The sequence below is a fragment of the Staurois parvus genome, unplaced genomic scaffold (assembly GCF_062004578.1).
Source record: "Staurois parvus isolate SC_StPar_1 unplaced genomic scaffold, SC_StPar_1.0 ptg000207l, whole genome shotgun sequence".
In the NCBI taxonomy this organism is placed as follows: Eukaryota; Metazoa; Chordata; class Amphibia; order Anura; family Ranidae; genus Staurois; species Staurois parvus.
Genome location: NW_028318003.1, coordinates 232697 through 249976, shown reverse-complemented (window position 1 = coordinate 249976; position 17280 = coordinate 232697). Strand labels below are relative to the sequence as shown.

Here is a 17280-nt window from a genome sequence, read left to right as displayed (position 1 = left end):
CCTTCCACCCCCTCAAAAAAAAGTGTTTATTCCAATCATTGTTTATGAAGCTGGGCCAACTGTACAATCATATATCGAATTAATCCAAACTGCCTATCTCCATTTCAGACTAGTTAGCTTTCATCAGTGCTGTGTATGAGAGTTCATGTCAGCATAACTTGTCTGTCTATATGTTATCATTCATTTCAGAAAATACAATTTCTTGTTCATTGAATACATGCTTGCTGTTTAAGGTGTTGTCTATTCTTTATATGCAGAATGTCAAGATCTATGCGATATTCCCACATGCGATGATAACAGGCCACCACTGCTGCTTGGAGACCCCGAAACACAGTGCTGTCCTGAACATCAGTGTCGTAAGTGTCTTTATAGCAAGAGAGTGGGGGAACTTTGCAGCAGGCCTGTATTTGCTACCCATAGAAAGTATTCATAATACAGATTTATTTTTTCTAATGCAAATTCTAATTTGATCATTATTGTAAGCTGAAAAATATTAACTATACCTTATATGAGTACCAGTGCTTCACAGTATAATAGTCTTGTGAGTGTCCAGCCAATAAAGCTTGGTGATGCCTGGACTGCTGCAGTGAGGGAGAATGAAATGATCAGGTCTCATCTGGCCCCCAGACTATGAGTTATGCAGCAATCACTTCTTCTGCTACCTCTGCTCACACACCAAAGTGATCGTCATGGCAATGGGACAGTTAAAAAACATCAGTTAACTGGATTAATAATAGAGTTTTTAGATCGTGTTTTGTTAGAATCGTTTTGTGTCTTACTGGAAACTATTTTGTTCCCTCATTTCATTATTAGGTACTGAGTTGGGGATGATGGAGGGGGGGGCGTTATTCTTTGGCATCTTTGCCTTCGGTTTCAGTTGATTTTCTCTCAGAATTCTTGTAGATTGAATAGTACACTTAATAAATTAATACTTCTTCTACTCCAGCAGTGCTTTCCCAGCATTTCCAGGTGCACCCATCTGCTCTGGTTATAATTGTAAAATTCTAAAATAATAAATTATAAAATAAAAAGGAAAAAGGAGAAGGCAGCAGAAGTCAGTGGCGGGAGCATAGCCAGGAGCTCAAAAGAGAAGATATTTTGCCTTGATGGCCATAGGTGTAATCATTCATGCCTTGGAGTGTGCGAGTGTGAAAAAAAAAGATCTTCTGTCAATAAGCTCAAGCTGCTCTTTTGTCCTCTGCCAGAAATCTCTTGTGACCTTAATTCAGTTAGAGAGGGCAAAGCAGAGTAACCCCCATAACAACACATTAGATGTTAGTTTCCTTAAACCAGATCACTGAAAAATGAATTGTGATTGGTTGTTGTGCTACATGACCATTTGCTTTATAACATTTTCTAATGCTGTTTTGTGTATTTTCTTTTCTTTTTCAGCACCTCCACCACCTCCACCTCCTGTAAGTTTTCACCAATTAAAACACTTTATAGCCAAGTTCACCCAAAGCTCATACTTCAGTTTTGGATGGACATCAGCACTTGTTTTTAGGGTGTTTTCCAATGGAAGGCCACTATAGTTTCTGGCACCACTTTTTCATATGGCCATTATAAAGCTGAAAATAGGTGTCATGGACTGCTTATCTAATCGATGTCCTTGGGATTTCAGAGATTAGTCGATACTCTGGAAAAAGTAGTATATTGTAATTATCATTGAAAAGTGGTTATTACGTTGCCCATAGCCTCTTAAAAGCTTTAATAGCAGTAGTGTTTATCAGAAGGAAAAAAAAAAACCCAGGGCCTATGCGTCCAGGAGCAGCAGCGTTTTGGCAGGAAAAAGACGCGAGCAAAGGCATCTAAATGTATTTAAACCTGCCTAAACGCGTGTTGACGCCAGGCGCGTTTAGCGCTTCAGCTTTAATTCATTTAAATGGCCAGAATAATAATGTATAATTATTCTGGCCAATGAAATTCATTAATGCCCAAGCGCTTGACGCCTTTAAATGCACCTAAATGTTTGCGTCTTTGAAATGTCCTGTCTGTGTGAGGCCTTATAGAGCTTCCATGTTGCACTGCAGCTTTCAATAGCACTAAAGCTGAAGCTAAAATGTTTCCATCACAGACCTACTCTGACATTAGAATGAGGCAAACAAGTCTTTTCCTAAGCAGGCCTAGTAATGATAATTGTACTCCATAACATGTCCCTATGACCATTCTAATAGTACACCTCTCTCTATATTGTAGCCTCCATGTAGCCACGTGACCTGCGCTCCTGAACCCACTTGTGAAGACAATGAGTATAAGATTCAAACTCCAACTGATGACCCTTGCTGCCAGACATTCTCCTGCAGTAAGTGCTGACCTTCATTATGTGACTTTGTTGCATTCTTTCATTTCAAAGAAAAGCTATACAATACAAAACACATGTGACAGCAAGTAGATGGAAATAACAAAGTAAGAGAGTGTGAAAAAGTATTTGAAGATCAAGGGAAGGCTGCAAACCATAAGATTTGCATCTATCTGTCATTTGATTTACCATCTGACTGGTGGCTACTGGTCACTGCACTGTTCAATTTTGCATTGTCTGATTGAAGCAATCTGTTGTGTTATTTGGATGTTGATATTCCACTGCTGTTTATATACTGTATATGCTGTACACAGTTGTAAGTTGCTTGCTGAGTTAGGCTAGATGGTAATCACATGTTCCTCTTTTTATTTTTCAGTTCCTATACCAACAACTCCCGTAAGTACAAAAAAAGGTAGAATGTGTAAAATCTGATTGTAGTATAAATTCAGTGGACTATCAGGCTGATTTTGTAAGTTCATGTGGAATTGATAAAATGCAGGTAAAGCTTTGTTTGACAAATATAATGATGTGTAATCAAGCCCCACTGCATAACCACTTCGGGTCTCATGACTCCCTAAACTGTATCCTTGAGACTTGTATTAATCCATTGTAAAAACTGAGAACTGTACGTACATCTCAAACATAGAGTATATGCCGACTGCTGTTGGTACCTGTATAAAACATTATTCAGGCGGATGCCCTGATTCTTCTGTGCTGCTGGACCCCATAGCACCTGCCTGACCTGCTATGGCTAAAAGATGATTGCTGCAACCAATGGCTGCATTTTGCAAATCATCATTCAGCTCTAAACTCCAGGCAAGCAGATAAACAAACAGATGAAATACATTTATGGGAGCTTTTATTACCTGCTAAAGGATATTTATTTTTGACCATGCTCTCGTTACATCTTCATGGCTCAGCCACATAGCACAGCCACGACTGACAGGTCAGGACATGTGAAATGTATCTGCTGCAGTTCCATAACACTTGCAGATTTTTCCTCACCTCAAGCCTCTGATGGAACAGTGAAAGGAGAAGCATCAGACTTATGAGCTAATGTCTCTGTCACTCTGATCTCTCCTCCTATTAGAATGGCACTTGTCTTTTAGCTGGCTCCTTTTCTGTACAGGCACTGCAACAGGTTTATTTCAGGTCAGATTCAAGCTACTTACACAGCTTGAATAAAAAAAAAATGCACTGACACCTATTTGTGTATGTACTGGTATGCACTGGCATCTTATGTTGTTATTGTTTTTTCCAGGCTCCTCCTCCTCCTCCTCCTGTGACGGTAAGTTTATTTTTTATGTGTCGACAAGCAAACTGATAGAATAGCATATAAAGTAATCAAATGTTCCATCAGTAGTGTTGCGCACTGAGATTTTAGCATCATAAGTGTAAATCTGTATCTCCGGGTATCAATAGAGTGTTGGGGATTAGGTCAGTGGTCAGCAGGGGCGGACTGACAACTCATGGTGCCCCTGGGCAGTAGGGGATCATGGGGCCTACTGACCCTGGGCCCTCGGGCAGTGCCCGAGTGCACGAATGGTCAGTCCGCCCCTGGTGATCAGTAGGAGTAAGGTTTAAGCACAGATGTGCCTTTAACAAAACTAGACCCCCTCCCCCCCCAACCCCCTTCCCCCATGTAGCCTTCATTAACTAATCTACACTAAAATCTCCTTCCTCTGCTGTTTACTGAACTTAATAGCATAGCCGCGGTCACTTCTAATGTTTAAAGTCCTGCAGCAGTAATTCTCTTCAGTACTGGCCATGCTTGTACAGTAAACCCTCAGAGATTTGTATGGGACTTCTCCTATTATATTTATAACCTCCTCAGTACCAAAACACATTGCTAACCTGGGAATAAATGTTCTCCTATCTATTGTATATATTGATTGTCCAATGAAAGTGATCTTCCTGTCACTTCCTACAGCCTTGTGACAGCAGCGGATGCCTACCAGCAGACTGTAGAGATGGTGAAATAATAGTAGAGACGTCAAACGATGATGATCCTTGCTGTCCCACATACACATGTAGTAAGTACATTGCTGGAACATTTCTTTTTAGTGATCATAAAAATGATGTCAATTGCTTACACTACAGGAAGTATACAAATCTCAAGATATGTTTGAATTAAAAAAGGTTTTATATATGTTTAGCAATGCTGTCATTTACATACCCCAAGAAAGCTACTGCCTTTTTAGCCGGAAATGTCCTCATACTTTTTCTTTCAATGTGTAAAGTGATGGTGCAGCTTTTTGCATCCGTCATGACACAGCTGGATAAAAGGTGGAAGGACATAGTGAAAAGATGGTGGAGTTTCCTGTCAACAGGACTCCAGTACCAGAAAGTAAAACGGCAGTGAACATTGCATTTGTGCTAAGGAATTCCAACTCCACAGATGCCATAGGACAGCTTTGCAGCAAGCTCACACGAGTAATAATAGTAGTAGTAGTATAGTTTCCTGTTTAATGTGAAATGTATCATTTTCTACAGTACCTCCACCACCGCCACCACCTACTCCTCCAGTGAATACACCTGTAAGTACCGTTCTGACTTAAGTAATATCTTACCTATTTATACTGGGTGAAATGCTAACAGTTATGTGTAACAACCAATATTTATTCTTTCCATCTTTTCCAGCATAAATGTCATGGTGTCACATGCAATGTGCCTTCCTGCTTACGGAACGGAGAAAGAGCAGTCGAGGTTGACACCACGGACCCTTGCTGTCTAGCATATGAATGTCGTAAGTGTGATTGTGGACTCTTTTTGGAGCAAATGACAAGGAAACTGTAATGATTTAAAGTTTGTGAATCGATATATTTTCAAAACTGATTTTTTTTATCCACTTTTATTATTTAAATGCGGTTTTATATTAAAAAGTGAAAGTCCAATGGATGCACCAATGACACTGCTCACTGTGGGAAAGAGCAGAGAAGAAGGTGTTTGCCTTCAGACTCCTTCTCTATGATTTAAACTCTCTAGTGCCCTGTGTGAAGACCAGGCAAGGAGGCAGAGAGATGGGGATAATTCATTCTTCTGGGTGGTTGTTGTACAGCAAAGTTTCTCTGTAGTTTTGACGTAAACAATACACAGCAAAGATAATATTAACTCAGTTAATGAGGTGAGGCTGTGTTCACATGAATAACCTTTTTCACGTGCAAGCAAAATGCAGATGTTTTATTTAAATTCCTGAAAGATTGCACACGAGGGGCAATTAAAGGTTCTTTTTGGCCAATCAAATGATGCATCTTTCTGTATGTAATGAAGGTAAATCTTTCGGGCTTAGCTTAGCCTTCACTCTCCAAATGACTGTCTGATAAAACGGAATAAATGAATAAATATGTGTTTTGTTTTACAGAGTGTGACCCATGCCCACCAGCTCCTTTTTGTGATGGTGCCGATCTAATTGTGAACTTTAACTTGGTGGCAGAATGTTGTCCAATATATGAATGTCGTAAGTAATTCTATACATTTTCCACACCTAAAGAAGACCTCTCAATCAAAGGCCATTTGCATCTAGACTGTCCCCTTCAAAAACCCCTCAGCAATATCAGAGAAAGAACAACTCTACAGTGTGAAAACAAGCACTGCTAATGGGTGCTCATACTTCAGTCATTTACATACAGAGTAATTAACAAAAATCAGCACCTCTCTGTGGCTACCATTGAATATCTGTGGTTTAGGGTTCAGGCCTAAGTCATGCAATGAATGACTTTGTACATGAATGTCTGCAATATAGTACCAACAGAAAAAGACTTGACTAAGAGGTGCTGGGAATGCTACAGTTTACATTTTTCCAGTCCTTTCTTTCCCAGGATTTTAGTATTGAGACATGCTATTAGTCAATTACTGACAATGAATAATCGTGATTGTAGGGTTTCTCATGAGAATGTATTTGAATATTTATGAGTTGGGTCGGTCTCAGCAGATAGACCGTCAGTCACAACCAGTGAGAAGGAAGGAGGGGCGGGGCTGGGGGTCGAATACACACTGGGGTCTATTGATGCTGGCTGCTGGGCAATCCATGTCGCCGTAGAGGATCTATTTTTTTGTTAGCGTCTATTGGAACCGGGGAGATGTATTGTTGCTGGCAGGGAACCTATTGTTTCTGTGGGGTCTTGTGTTGCTGGGAGATTAATTGTTGCTGGGAGGGACCTACTGTAGATGGAGAGATTTATTGATGCTGGCTGCAGGAGGGTCTACTGATGCTGATTGCTGGGAAATCTGTTTTTGTTGGAATCTTTTGTTTCTGGGGGATCTATTGTTACTGGATGATCTATTGTTGCTAGGGGGCATCTATATTTGCAGTCTGCAGGGGATCTATTTTAATGCTTTTATTGTTTTTCACAAATTCCATACAAGTTGCTTAGCACAACAAAATGATACTTGTTTCTGTATTCTCTAAAAGTGGCGGTATTGGGAGGTGGGCAGGGGGTGGACCCAAGGGACAGAGACAGGGGTGACTTGGTAGGAGGGGTTTCCTTCTCCTATTCTCTGAGTTAAAAAAAACTCTGCATAAAAGTATCTAGAGCTGATGTTTTTCTCTTTACATTTTAGCACCGCCAACAACACCCCAACCACCTCCACCCTTTACCGTAAGTCATTAATTATTATTCTTCCCACATGAAGAATCTTTTTAGTTTTGCTAATTTAATGATTTTTTTTATTGCATATCATAGTAAAGCGTATTATAATTATTTTTATTGTTTTTGTTGTTATTGCTGTTATCAATATTAGCAATATATTCCCCAAATTATATTTATTTACATTCCCCATATATATTTGCTTTCCATCTGCAATTCTTGTTGGCTAAAATATTGAGACAAAAAAAAAATAGATCACAATCAGTATAAACAGAGCATGTAAATGCAATGAGTACATTTGACTGGACCTTATCCATATAGAATTACACTGAGAAAACACGACTGCATTTTAACATGCTTTTAGCTGTATCTGACATTTTTCATTTTGTTCATCCATAGAACCCACCCACTCCACCTCCACCTCCAGTAAGTTATACTAGTTGTTATCTTTATAGCCTATAGCCTTTATAATGTTTTAATGGTCTAGGAGAGCAGTGTGGACTCTGGAGCTCAAGTCAAGTAGAAGATACATTGAGAGAAATACATAGACTGGCAATAAGGAGCTCTCCTTCAGAAAATGCTAGTTACCTGTCATCCCTGCTTATCTGGTGGAGCCTTATGGAGCCACTGACACAACTCCATAGTCTGTGCTTTGTTTGATGCATTCAGGTTCCACTGATTTAGAAAGTATTGAAGAGGTCAGCAATAACAGTCTACATACTATATATATTTCCCTGTACATGTTCCTGTACTCTAGAAGCTGTGCCCCCCCGCCCCAAAAAGGCAAGAATAGGCAAAGGACCTTAAAGTAGAACTATAACCAATTTTTTTTCATTTTGGATAAGCAGTAAGGAAGGGTTATAACCCGTTTTTTTTTTTGCCAGCTGTGTCCAATTGGGGAGATTTGCCTTCACTTCCCGTCCGATAGCCCAAATAAGGAGGGAGAGGAAATCCCTGCAAATTAAGGGAATCCCTTGGGGCCCCCAGGTCACCAGAACTTTAATAATGAATCCTAATGAAATAATGAAACTAGGTAGAAGATAATAATACTTTTGGTTGGACTATGCTTACATCCATAACCAAGACATTTTCTTTATGCTTGATGGTTTTACACATTTATGTATGCACTTACACACGATTGCTTTTCTGTTTCCAAAAGCCATCATGCACGGATATACTCTGTGCTCCTGTGTCCTGTGAGATGACAGGTGCCACCCCAGTTGTAATGGAAGCTCCTTCTGGCGCTCGCTGCTGTCCAGTCATTATCTGCCGTAAGTTGAATTGTGCAAAGAAATGTATTGTTAGGTAACAATGTATAAAAGTTTAAAAAAAATGAATTCCAAAGCTTTTTAGTTAATTGACAGTTTTCATTTTACCGTAAAGCATAGCAGAGCTTTCTTTACAAAGGTGATTTGCTTTTATCGCAAATCCTTCCACCCCCTCAAAAAAAAGTGTTTATTCCAATCATTGTTTATGAAGCTGGGCCAACTGTACAATCATATATCGAATTAATCCAAACTGCCTATCTCCATTTCAGACTAGTTAGCTTTCATCAGTGCTGTGTATGAGAGTTCATGTCAGCATAACTTGTCTGTCTATATGTTATCATTCATTTCAGAAAATACAATTTCTTGTTCATTGAATACATGCTTGCTGTTTAAGGTGTTGTCTATTCTTTATATGCAGAATGTCAAGATCTATGCGATATTCCCACATGCGATGATAACAGGCCACCACTGCTGCTTGGAGACCCCGAAACACAGTGCTGTCCTGAACATCAGTGTCGTAAGTGTCTTTATAGCAAGAGAGTGGGGGAACTTTGCAGCAGGCCTGTATTTGCTACCCATAGAAAGTATTCATAATACAGATTTATTTTTTCTAATGCAAATTCTAATTTGATCATTATTGTAAGCTGAAAAATATTAACTATACCTTATATGAGTACCAGTGCTTCACAGTATAATAGTCTTGTGAGTGTCCAGCCAATAAAGCTTGGTGATGCCTGGACTGCTGCAGTGAGGGAGAATGAAATGAGCAGGTCTCATCTGGCCCCCAGACTATGAGTTATGCAGCAATCACTTCTTCTGCTACCTCTGCTCACACACCAAAGTGATTGTCATGGCAATGGGACAGTTAAAAAACATCAGTTAACTGGATTAATAATAGAGTTTTTAGATCGTGTTTTGTTAGAATCGTTTTGTGTCTTACTGGAAACTATTTTGTTCCCTCATTTCATTATTAGGTACTGAGTTGGGGATGATGGAGGGGGGGGCGTTATTCTTTGGTATCTTTGCCTTCGGTTTCAGTTGATTTTCTCTCAGAATTCTTGTAGATTGAATAGTACACTTAATAAATTAATACTTCTTCTACTCCAGCAGTGCTTTCCCAGCATTTCCAGGTGCACCCATCTGCTCTGGTTATAATTGTAAAATTCTAAAATAATAAATTATAAAATAAAAAGGAAAAAGGAGAAGGCAGCAGAAGTCAGTGGCGGGAGCATAGCCAGGAGCTCAAAAGAGAAGATATTTTGCCTTGATGGCCATAGGTGTAATCATTCATGCCTTGGAGTGTGCGAGTGTGAAAAAAAAAGATCTTCTGTCAATAAGCTCAAGCTGCTCTTTTGTCCTCTGCCAGAAATCTCTTGTGACCTTAATTCAGTTAGAGAGGGCAAAGCAGAGTAACCCCCATAACAACACATTAGATGTTAGTTTCCTTAAACCAGATCACTGAAAAATGAATTGTGATTGGTTGTTGTGCCACATGACCATTTGCTTTATAACATTTTCTAATGCTGTTTTGTGTATTTTCTTTTCTTTTTCAGCACCTCCACCACCTCCACCTCCTGTAAGTTTTCACCAATTAAAACACTTTATAGCCAAGTTCACCCAAAGCTCATACTTCAGTTTTGGATGGACATCAGCACTTGTTTTTAGGGTGTTTTCCAATGGAAGGCCACTATAGTTTCTGGCACCACTTTTTCATATGGCCATTATAAAGCTGAAAATAGGTGTCATGGACTGCTTATCTAATCGATGTCCTTGGGATTTCAGAGATTAGTCGATACTCTGGAAAAAGTAGTATATTGTAATTATCATTGAAAAGTGGTTATTACGTTGCCCATAGCCTCTTAAAAGCTTTAATAGCAGTAGTGTTTATCAGAAGGAAAAAAAAAAACCCAGGGCCTATGCGTCCAGGAGCAGCAGCGTTTTGGCAGGAAAAAGACGCGAGCAAAGGCATCTAAATGTATTTAAACCTGCCTAAACGCGTGTTGACGCCAGGCGCGTTTAGCGCTTCAGCTTTAATTCATTTAAATGGCCAGAATAATAATGTATAATTATTCTGGCCAATGAAATTCATTAATGCCCAAGCGCTTGACGCCTTTAAATGCACCTAAATGTTTGCGTCTTTGAAATGTCCTGTCTGTGTGAGGCCTTATAGAGCTTCCATGTTGCACTGCAGCTTTCAATAGCACTAAAGCTGAAGCTAAAATGTTTCCATCACAGACCTACTCTGACATTAGAATGAGGCAAACAAGTCTTTTCCTAAGCAGGCCTAGTAATGATAATTGTACTCCATAACATGTCCCTATGACCATTCTAATAGTACACCTCTCTCTATATTGTAGCCTCCATGTAGCCACGTGACCTGCGCTCCTGAACCCACTTGTGAAGACAATGAGTATAAGATTCAAACTCCAACTGATGACCCTTGCTGCCAGACATTCTCCTGCAGTAAGTGCTGACCTTCATTATGTGACTTTGTTGCATTCTTTCATTTCAAAGAAAAGCTATACAATACAAAACACATGTGACAGCAAGTAGATGGAAATAACAAAGTAAGAGAGTGTGAAAAAGTATTTGAAGATCAAGGGAAGGCTGCAAACCATAAGATTTGCATCTATCTGTCATTTGATTTACCATCTGACTGGTGGCTACTGGTCACTGCACTGTTCAATTTTGCATTGTCTGATTGAAGCAATCTGTTGTGTTATTTGGATGTTGATATTCCACTGCTGTTTATATACTGTATATGCTGTACACAGTTGTAAGTTGCTTGCTGAGTTAGGCTAGATGGTAATCACATGTTCCTCTTTTTATTTTTCAGTTCCTATACCAACAACTCCCGTAAGTACAAAAAAAGGTAGAATGTGTAAAATCTGATTGTAGTATAAATTCAGTGGACTATCAGGCTGATTTTGTAAGTTCATGTGGAATTGATAAAATGCAGGTAAAGCTTTGTTTGACAAATATAATGATGTGTAATCAAGCCCCACTGCATAACCACTTCGGGTCTCATGACTCCCTAAACTGTATCCTTGAGACTTGTATTAATCCATTGTAAAAACTGAGAACTGTACGTACATCTCAAACATAGAGTATATGCCGACTGCTGTTGGTACCTGTATAAAACATTATTCAGGCGGATGCCCTGATTCTTCTGTGCTGCTGGACCCCATAGCACCTGCCTGACCTGCTATGGCTAAAAGATGATTGCTGCAACCAATGGCTGCATTTTGCAAATCATCATTCAGCTCTAAACTCCAGGCAAGCAGATAAACAAACAGATGAAATACATTTATGGGAGCTTTTATTACCTGCTAAAGGATATTTATTTTTGACCATGCTCTCGTTACATCTTCATGGCTCAGCCACATAGCACAGCCACGGCTGACAGGGCAGGACATGTGAAATGTATCTGCTGCAGTTCCATAACACTTGCAGATTTTTCCTCACCTCAAGCCTCTGATGGAACAGTGAAAGGAGAAGCATCAGACTTATGAGCTAATGTCTCTGTCACTCTGATCTCTCCTCCTATTAGAATGGCACTTGTCTTTTAGCTGGCTCCTTTTCTGTACAGGCACTGCAACAGGTTTATTTCAGGTCAGATTCAAGCTACTTACACAGCTTGAATAAAAAAAAAATGCACTGACACCTATTTGTGTATGTACTGGTATGCACTGGCATCTTATGTTGTTATTGTTTTTTCCAGGCTCCTCCTCCTCCTCCTCCTGTGACGGTAAGTTTATTTTTTATGTGCCGACAAGCAAACTGATAGAATAGCATATAAAGTAATCAAATGTTCCATCAGTAGTGTTGCGCACTGAGATTTTAGCATCATAAGTGTAAATCTGTATCTCCGGGTATCAATAGAGTGTTGGGGATTAGGTCAGTGGTCAGCAGGGGCGGACTGACAACTCATGGTGCCCCTGGGCAGTAGGGGATCATGGGGCCTACTGACCCTGGGCCCTCGGGCAGTGCCCGAGTGCACGAATGGTCAGTCCGCCCCTGGTGATCAGTAGGAGTAAGGTTTAAGCACAGATGTGCCTTTAACAAAACTAGACCCCCTCCCCCCCCAACCCCCTTCCCCCATGTAGCCTTCATTAACTAATCTACACTAAAATCTCCTTCCTCTGCTGTTTACTGAACTTAATAGCATAGCCGCGGTCACTTCTAATGTTTAAAGTCCTGCAGCAGTAATTCTCTTCAGTACTGGCCATGCTTGTACAGTAAACCCTCAGAGATTTGTATGGGACTTCTCCTATTATATTTATAACCTCCTCAGTACCAAAACACATTGCTAACCTGGGAATAAATGTTCTCCTATCTATTGTATATATTGATTGTCCAATGAAAGTGATCTTCCTGTCACTTCCTACAGCCTTGTGACAGCAGCGGATGCCTACCAGCAGACTGTAGAGATGGTGAAATAATAGTAGAGACGTCAAACGATGATGATCCTTGCTGTCCCACATACACATGTAGTAAGTACATTGCTGGAACATTTCTTTTTAGTGATCATAAAAATGATGTCAATTGCTTACACTACAGGAAGTATACAAATCTCAAGATATGTCTGAATTAAAAAAGGTTTTATATATGTTTAGCAATGCTGTCATTTACATACCCCAAGAAAGCTACTGCCTTTTTAGCCGGAAATGTCCTCATACTTTTTCTTTCAATGTGTAAAGTGATGGTGCAGCTTTTTGCATCCGTCATGACACAGCTGGATAAAAGGTGGAAGGACATAGTGAAAAGATGGTGGAGTTTCCTGTCAACAGGACTCCAGTACCAGAAAGTAAAACAGCAGTGAACATTGCATTTGTGCTAAGGAATTCCAACTCCACAGATGCCATAGGACAGCTTTGCAGCAAGCTCACACGAGTAATAATAGTAGTAGTAGTATAGTTTCCTGTTTAATGTGAAATGTATCATTTTCTACAGTACCTCCACCACCGCCACCACCTACTCCTCCAGTGAATACACCTGTAAGTACCGTTCTGACTTAAGTAATATCTTACCTATTTATACTGGGTGAAATGCTAACAGTTATGTGTAACAACCAATATTTATTCTTTCCATCTTTTCCAGCATAAATGTCATGGTGTCACATGCAATGTGCCTTCCTGCTTACGGAACGGAGAAAGAGCAGTCGAGGTTGACACCACGGACCCTTGCTGTCTAGCATATGAATGTCGTAAGTGTGATTGTGGACTCTTTTTGGAGCAAATGACAAGGAAACTGTAATGATTTAAAGTTTGTGAATCGATATATTTTCAAAACTGATTTTTTTTATCCACTTTTATTATTTAAATGCGGTTTTATATTAAAAAGCGAAAGTCCAATGGATGCACCAATGACACTGCTCACTGTGGGAAAGAGCAGAGAAGAAGGTGTTTGCCTTCAGACTCCTTGTCTATGATTTAAACTCTCTAGTGCCCTGTGTGAAGAGCAGGCAAGGAGGCAGAGAGATGGGGATAATTCATTCTTCTGGGTGGTTGTTGTACAGCAAAGTTTCTCTGTAGTTTTGACGTAAACAATACACAGCAAAGATAATATTAACTCAGTTAATGAGGTGAGGCTGTGTTCACATGAATAACCTTTTTCACGTGCAAGCAAAATGCAGATGTTTTATTTAAATTCCTGAAAGATTGCACACGAGGGGCAATTAAAGGTTCTTTTTGGCCAATCAAATGATGCATCTTTCTGTATGTAATGAAGGTAAATCTTTCGGGCTTAGCTTAGCCTTCACTCTCCAAATGACTGTCTGATAAAACGGAATAAATGAATAAATATGTGTTTTGTTTTACAGAGTGTGACCCATGCCCACCAGCTCCTTTTTGTGATGGTGCCGATCTAATTGTGAACTTTAACTTGGTGGCAGAATGTTGTCCAATATATGAATGTCGTAAGTAATTCTATACATTTTCCACACCTAAAGAAGACCTCTCAATCAAAGGCCATTTGCATCTAGACTGTCCCCTTCAAAAACCCCTCAGCAATATCAGAGAAAGAACAACTCTACAGTGTGAAAACAAGCACTGCTAATGGGTGCTCATACTTCAGTCATTTACATACAGAGTAATTAACAAAAATCAGCACCTCTCTGTGGCTACCATTGAATATCTGTGGTTTAGGGTTCAGGTCTAAGTCATGCAATGAATGACTTTGTACATGAATGTCTGCAATATAGTACCAACAGAAAAAGACTTGACTAAGAGGTGCTGGGAATGCTACAGTTTACATTTTTCCAGTCCTTTCTTTCCCAGGATTTTAGTATTGAGACATGCTATTAGTCAATTACTGACAATGAATAATCGTGATTGTAGGGTTTCTCATGAGAATGTATTTGAATATTTATGAGTTGGGTCGGTCTCAGCAGATAGACCGTCAGTCACAACCAGTGAGAAGGAAGGAGGGGCGGGGCTGGGGGTCGAATACACACTGGGGTCTATTGATGCTGGCTGCTGGGCAATCCATGTCGCCGTAGAGGATCTATTTTTTTGTTAGCGTCTATTGATACCGGGGAGATGTATTGTTGCTGGCAGGGAACCTATTGTTTCTGTGGGGTCTTGTGTTGCTGGGAGATTAATTGTTGCTGGGAGGGACCTACTGTAGATGGAGAGATTTATTGATGCTGGCTGCAGGAGGGTCTACTGATGCTGATTGCTGGGAAATCTGTTTTTGTTGGAATCTTTTGTTTCTGGGGGATCTATTGTTACTGGATGATCTATTGTTGCTAGGGGGCATCTATATTTGCAGTCTGCAGGGGATCTATTTTAATGCTTTTATTGTTTTTCACAAATTCCATACAAGTTGCTTAGCACAACAAAATGATACTTGTTTCTGTATTCTCTAAAAGTGGCGGTATTGGGAGGTGGGCAGGGGGTGGACCCAAGGGACAGAGACAGGGGTGACTTGGTAGGAGGGGTTTCCTTCTCCTATTCTCTGAGTTAAAAAAAACTCTGCATAAAAGTATCTAGAGCTGATGTTTTTCTCTTTACATTTTAGCACCGCCAACAACACCCCAACCACCTCCACCCTTTACCGTAAGTCATTAATTATTATTCTTCCCACATGAAGCATCTTTTTAGTTTTGCTAATTTAATGATTTTTTTTATTGCATATCATAGTAAAGCGTATTATAATTATTTTTATTGTTGTTGTTGTTATTGCTGTTATCAATATTAGCAATATATTCCCCAAATTATATTTATTTACATTCCCCATATATATTTGCTTTCCATCTGCAATTCTTGTTGGCTAAAATATTGAGACAAAAAAAAAATAGATCACAATCAGTATAAACAGAGCATGTAAATGCAATGAGTACATTTGACTGGACCTTATCCATATATAATTACACTGAGAAAACACGACTGCATTTTAACATGCTTTTAGCTGTATCTGACATTTTTCATTTTGTTCATCCATAGAACCCACCCACTCCACCTCCACCTCCAGTAAGTTATACTAGTTGTTATCTTTATAGCCTATAGCCTTTATAATGTTTTAATGGTCTAGGAGAGCAGTGTGGACTCTGGAGCTCAAGTCAAGTAGAAGATACATTGAGAGAAATACATAGACTGGCAATAAGGAGCTCTCCTTCAGAAAATGCTAGTTACCTGTCATCCCTGCTTATCTGGTGGAGCCTTATGGAGCCACTGACACAACTCCATAGTCTGTGCTTTGTTTGATGCATTCAGGTTCCACTGATTTAGAAAGTATTGAAGAGGTCAGCAGTAACAGTCTACATACTATATATATTTCCCTGTACATGTTCCTGTACTCTAGAAGCTGTGCCCCCCCGCCCCAAAAAGGCAAGAATAGGCAAAGGACCTTAAAGTAGAACTATAACCAATTTTTTTTCATTTTGGATAAGCAGTAAGGAAGGGTTATAACCCGTTTTTTTTTTTTGCCAGCTGTGTCCAATTGGGGAGATTTGCCTTCACTTCCCGTCCGATAGCCCAAATAAGGAGGGAGAGGAAATCCCTGCAAATTAAGGGAATCCCTTGGGGCCCCCAGGTCACCAGAACTTTAATAATGAATCCTAATGAAATAATGAAACTAGGTAGAAGATAATAATACTTTTGGTTGGACTATGCTTACATCCATAACCAAGACATTTTCTTTATGCTTGATGGTTTTACACATTTATGTATGCACTTACACACGATTGCTTTTCTGTTTCCAAAAGCCATCATGCACGGATATACTCTGTGCTCCTGTGTCCTGTGAGATGACAGGTGCCACCCCAGTTGTAATGGAAGCTCCTTCTGGCGCTCGCTGCTGTCCAGTCATTATCTGCCGTAAGTTGAATTGTGCAAAGAAATGTATTGTTAGGTAACAATGTATAAAAGTTTAAAAAAAATGAATTCCAAAGCTTTTTAGTTAATTGACAGTTTTCATTTTACCGTAAAGCATAGCAGAGCTTTCTTTACAAAGGTGATTTGCTTTTATCGCAAATCCTTCCACCCCCTCAAAAAAAAGTGTTTATTCCAATCATTGTTTATGAAGCTGGGCCAACTGTACAATCATATATCGAATTAATCCAAACTGCCTATCTCCATTTCAGACTAGTTAGCTTTCATCAGTGCTGTGTATGAGAGTTCATGTCAGCATAACTTGTCTGTCTATATGTTATCATTCATTTCAGAAAATACAATTTCTTGTTCATTGAATACATGCTTGCAGTTTAAGGTGTTGTCTATTCTTTATATGCAGAATGTCAAGATCTATGCGATATTCCCACATGCGATGATAACAGGCCACCACTGCTGCTTGGAGACCCCGAAACACAGTGCTGTCCTGAACATCAGTGTCGTAAGTGTCTTTATAGCAAGAGAGTGGGGGAACTTTGCAGCAGGCCTGTATTTGCTACCCATAGAAAGTATTCATAATACAGATTTATTTTTTCTAATGCAAATTCTAATTTGATCATTATTGTAAGCTGAAAAATATTAACTATACCTTATATGAGTACCAGTGCTTCACAGTATAATAGTCTTGTGAGTGTCCAGCCAATAAAGCTTGGTGATGCCTGGACTGCTGCAGTGAGGGAGAATGAAATGAGCAGGTCTCATCTGGCCCCCAGACTATGAGTTATGCAGCAATCACT

General features: G+C 39.7%; 1 protein-coding gene across 1 annotated transcript in view; it reads left to right on the top strand.

The window, feature by feature from the left end:
• LOC149461208 (uncharacterized) overlaps positions 1-17280 on the top strand; it is a 329662-nt gene that overhangs the window by 214745 nt on the left and 97637 nt on the right. Inside the window, exons 129-141 of the mRNA XM_089678641.1 lie at positions 258-356; positions 1393-1415; positions 2197-2302; positions 4793-4836; positions 4940-5045; positions 5661-5756; positions 8572-8670; positions 9707-9729; positions 10511-10616; positions 13107-13150; positions 13254-13359; positions 13975-14070; positions 16887-16985. Of these exons, the coding sequence (XP_089534767.1) occupies positions 258-356; positions 1393-1415; positions 2197-2302; positions 4793-4836; positions 4940-5045; positions 5661-5756; positions 8572-8670; positions 9707-9729; positions 10511-10616; positions 13107-13150; positions 13254-13359; positions 13975-14070; positions 16887-16985 (1047 nt within the window). The remainder of the gene's footprint in view (positions 1-257; positions 357-1392; positions 1416-2196; positions 2303-4792; positions 4837-4939; positions 5046-5660; positions 5757-8571; positions 8671-9706; positions 9730-10510; positions 10617-13106; positions 13151-13253; positions 13360-13974; positions 14071-16886; positions 16986-17280) is intronic.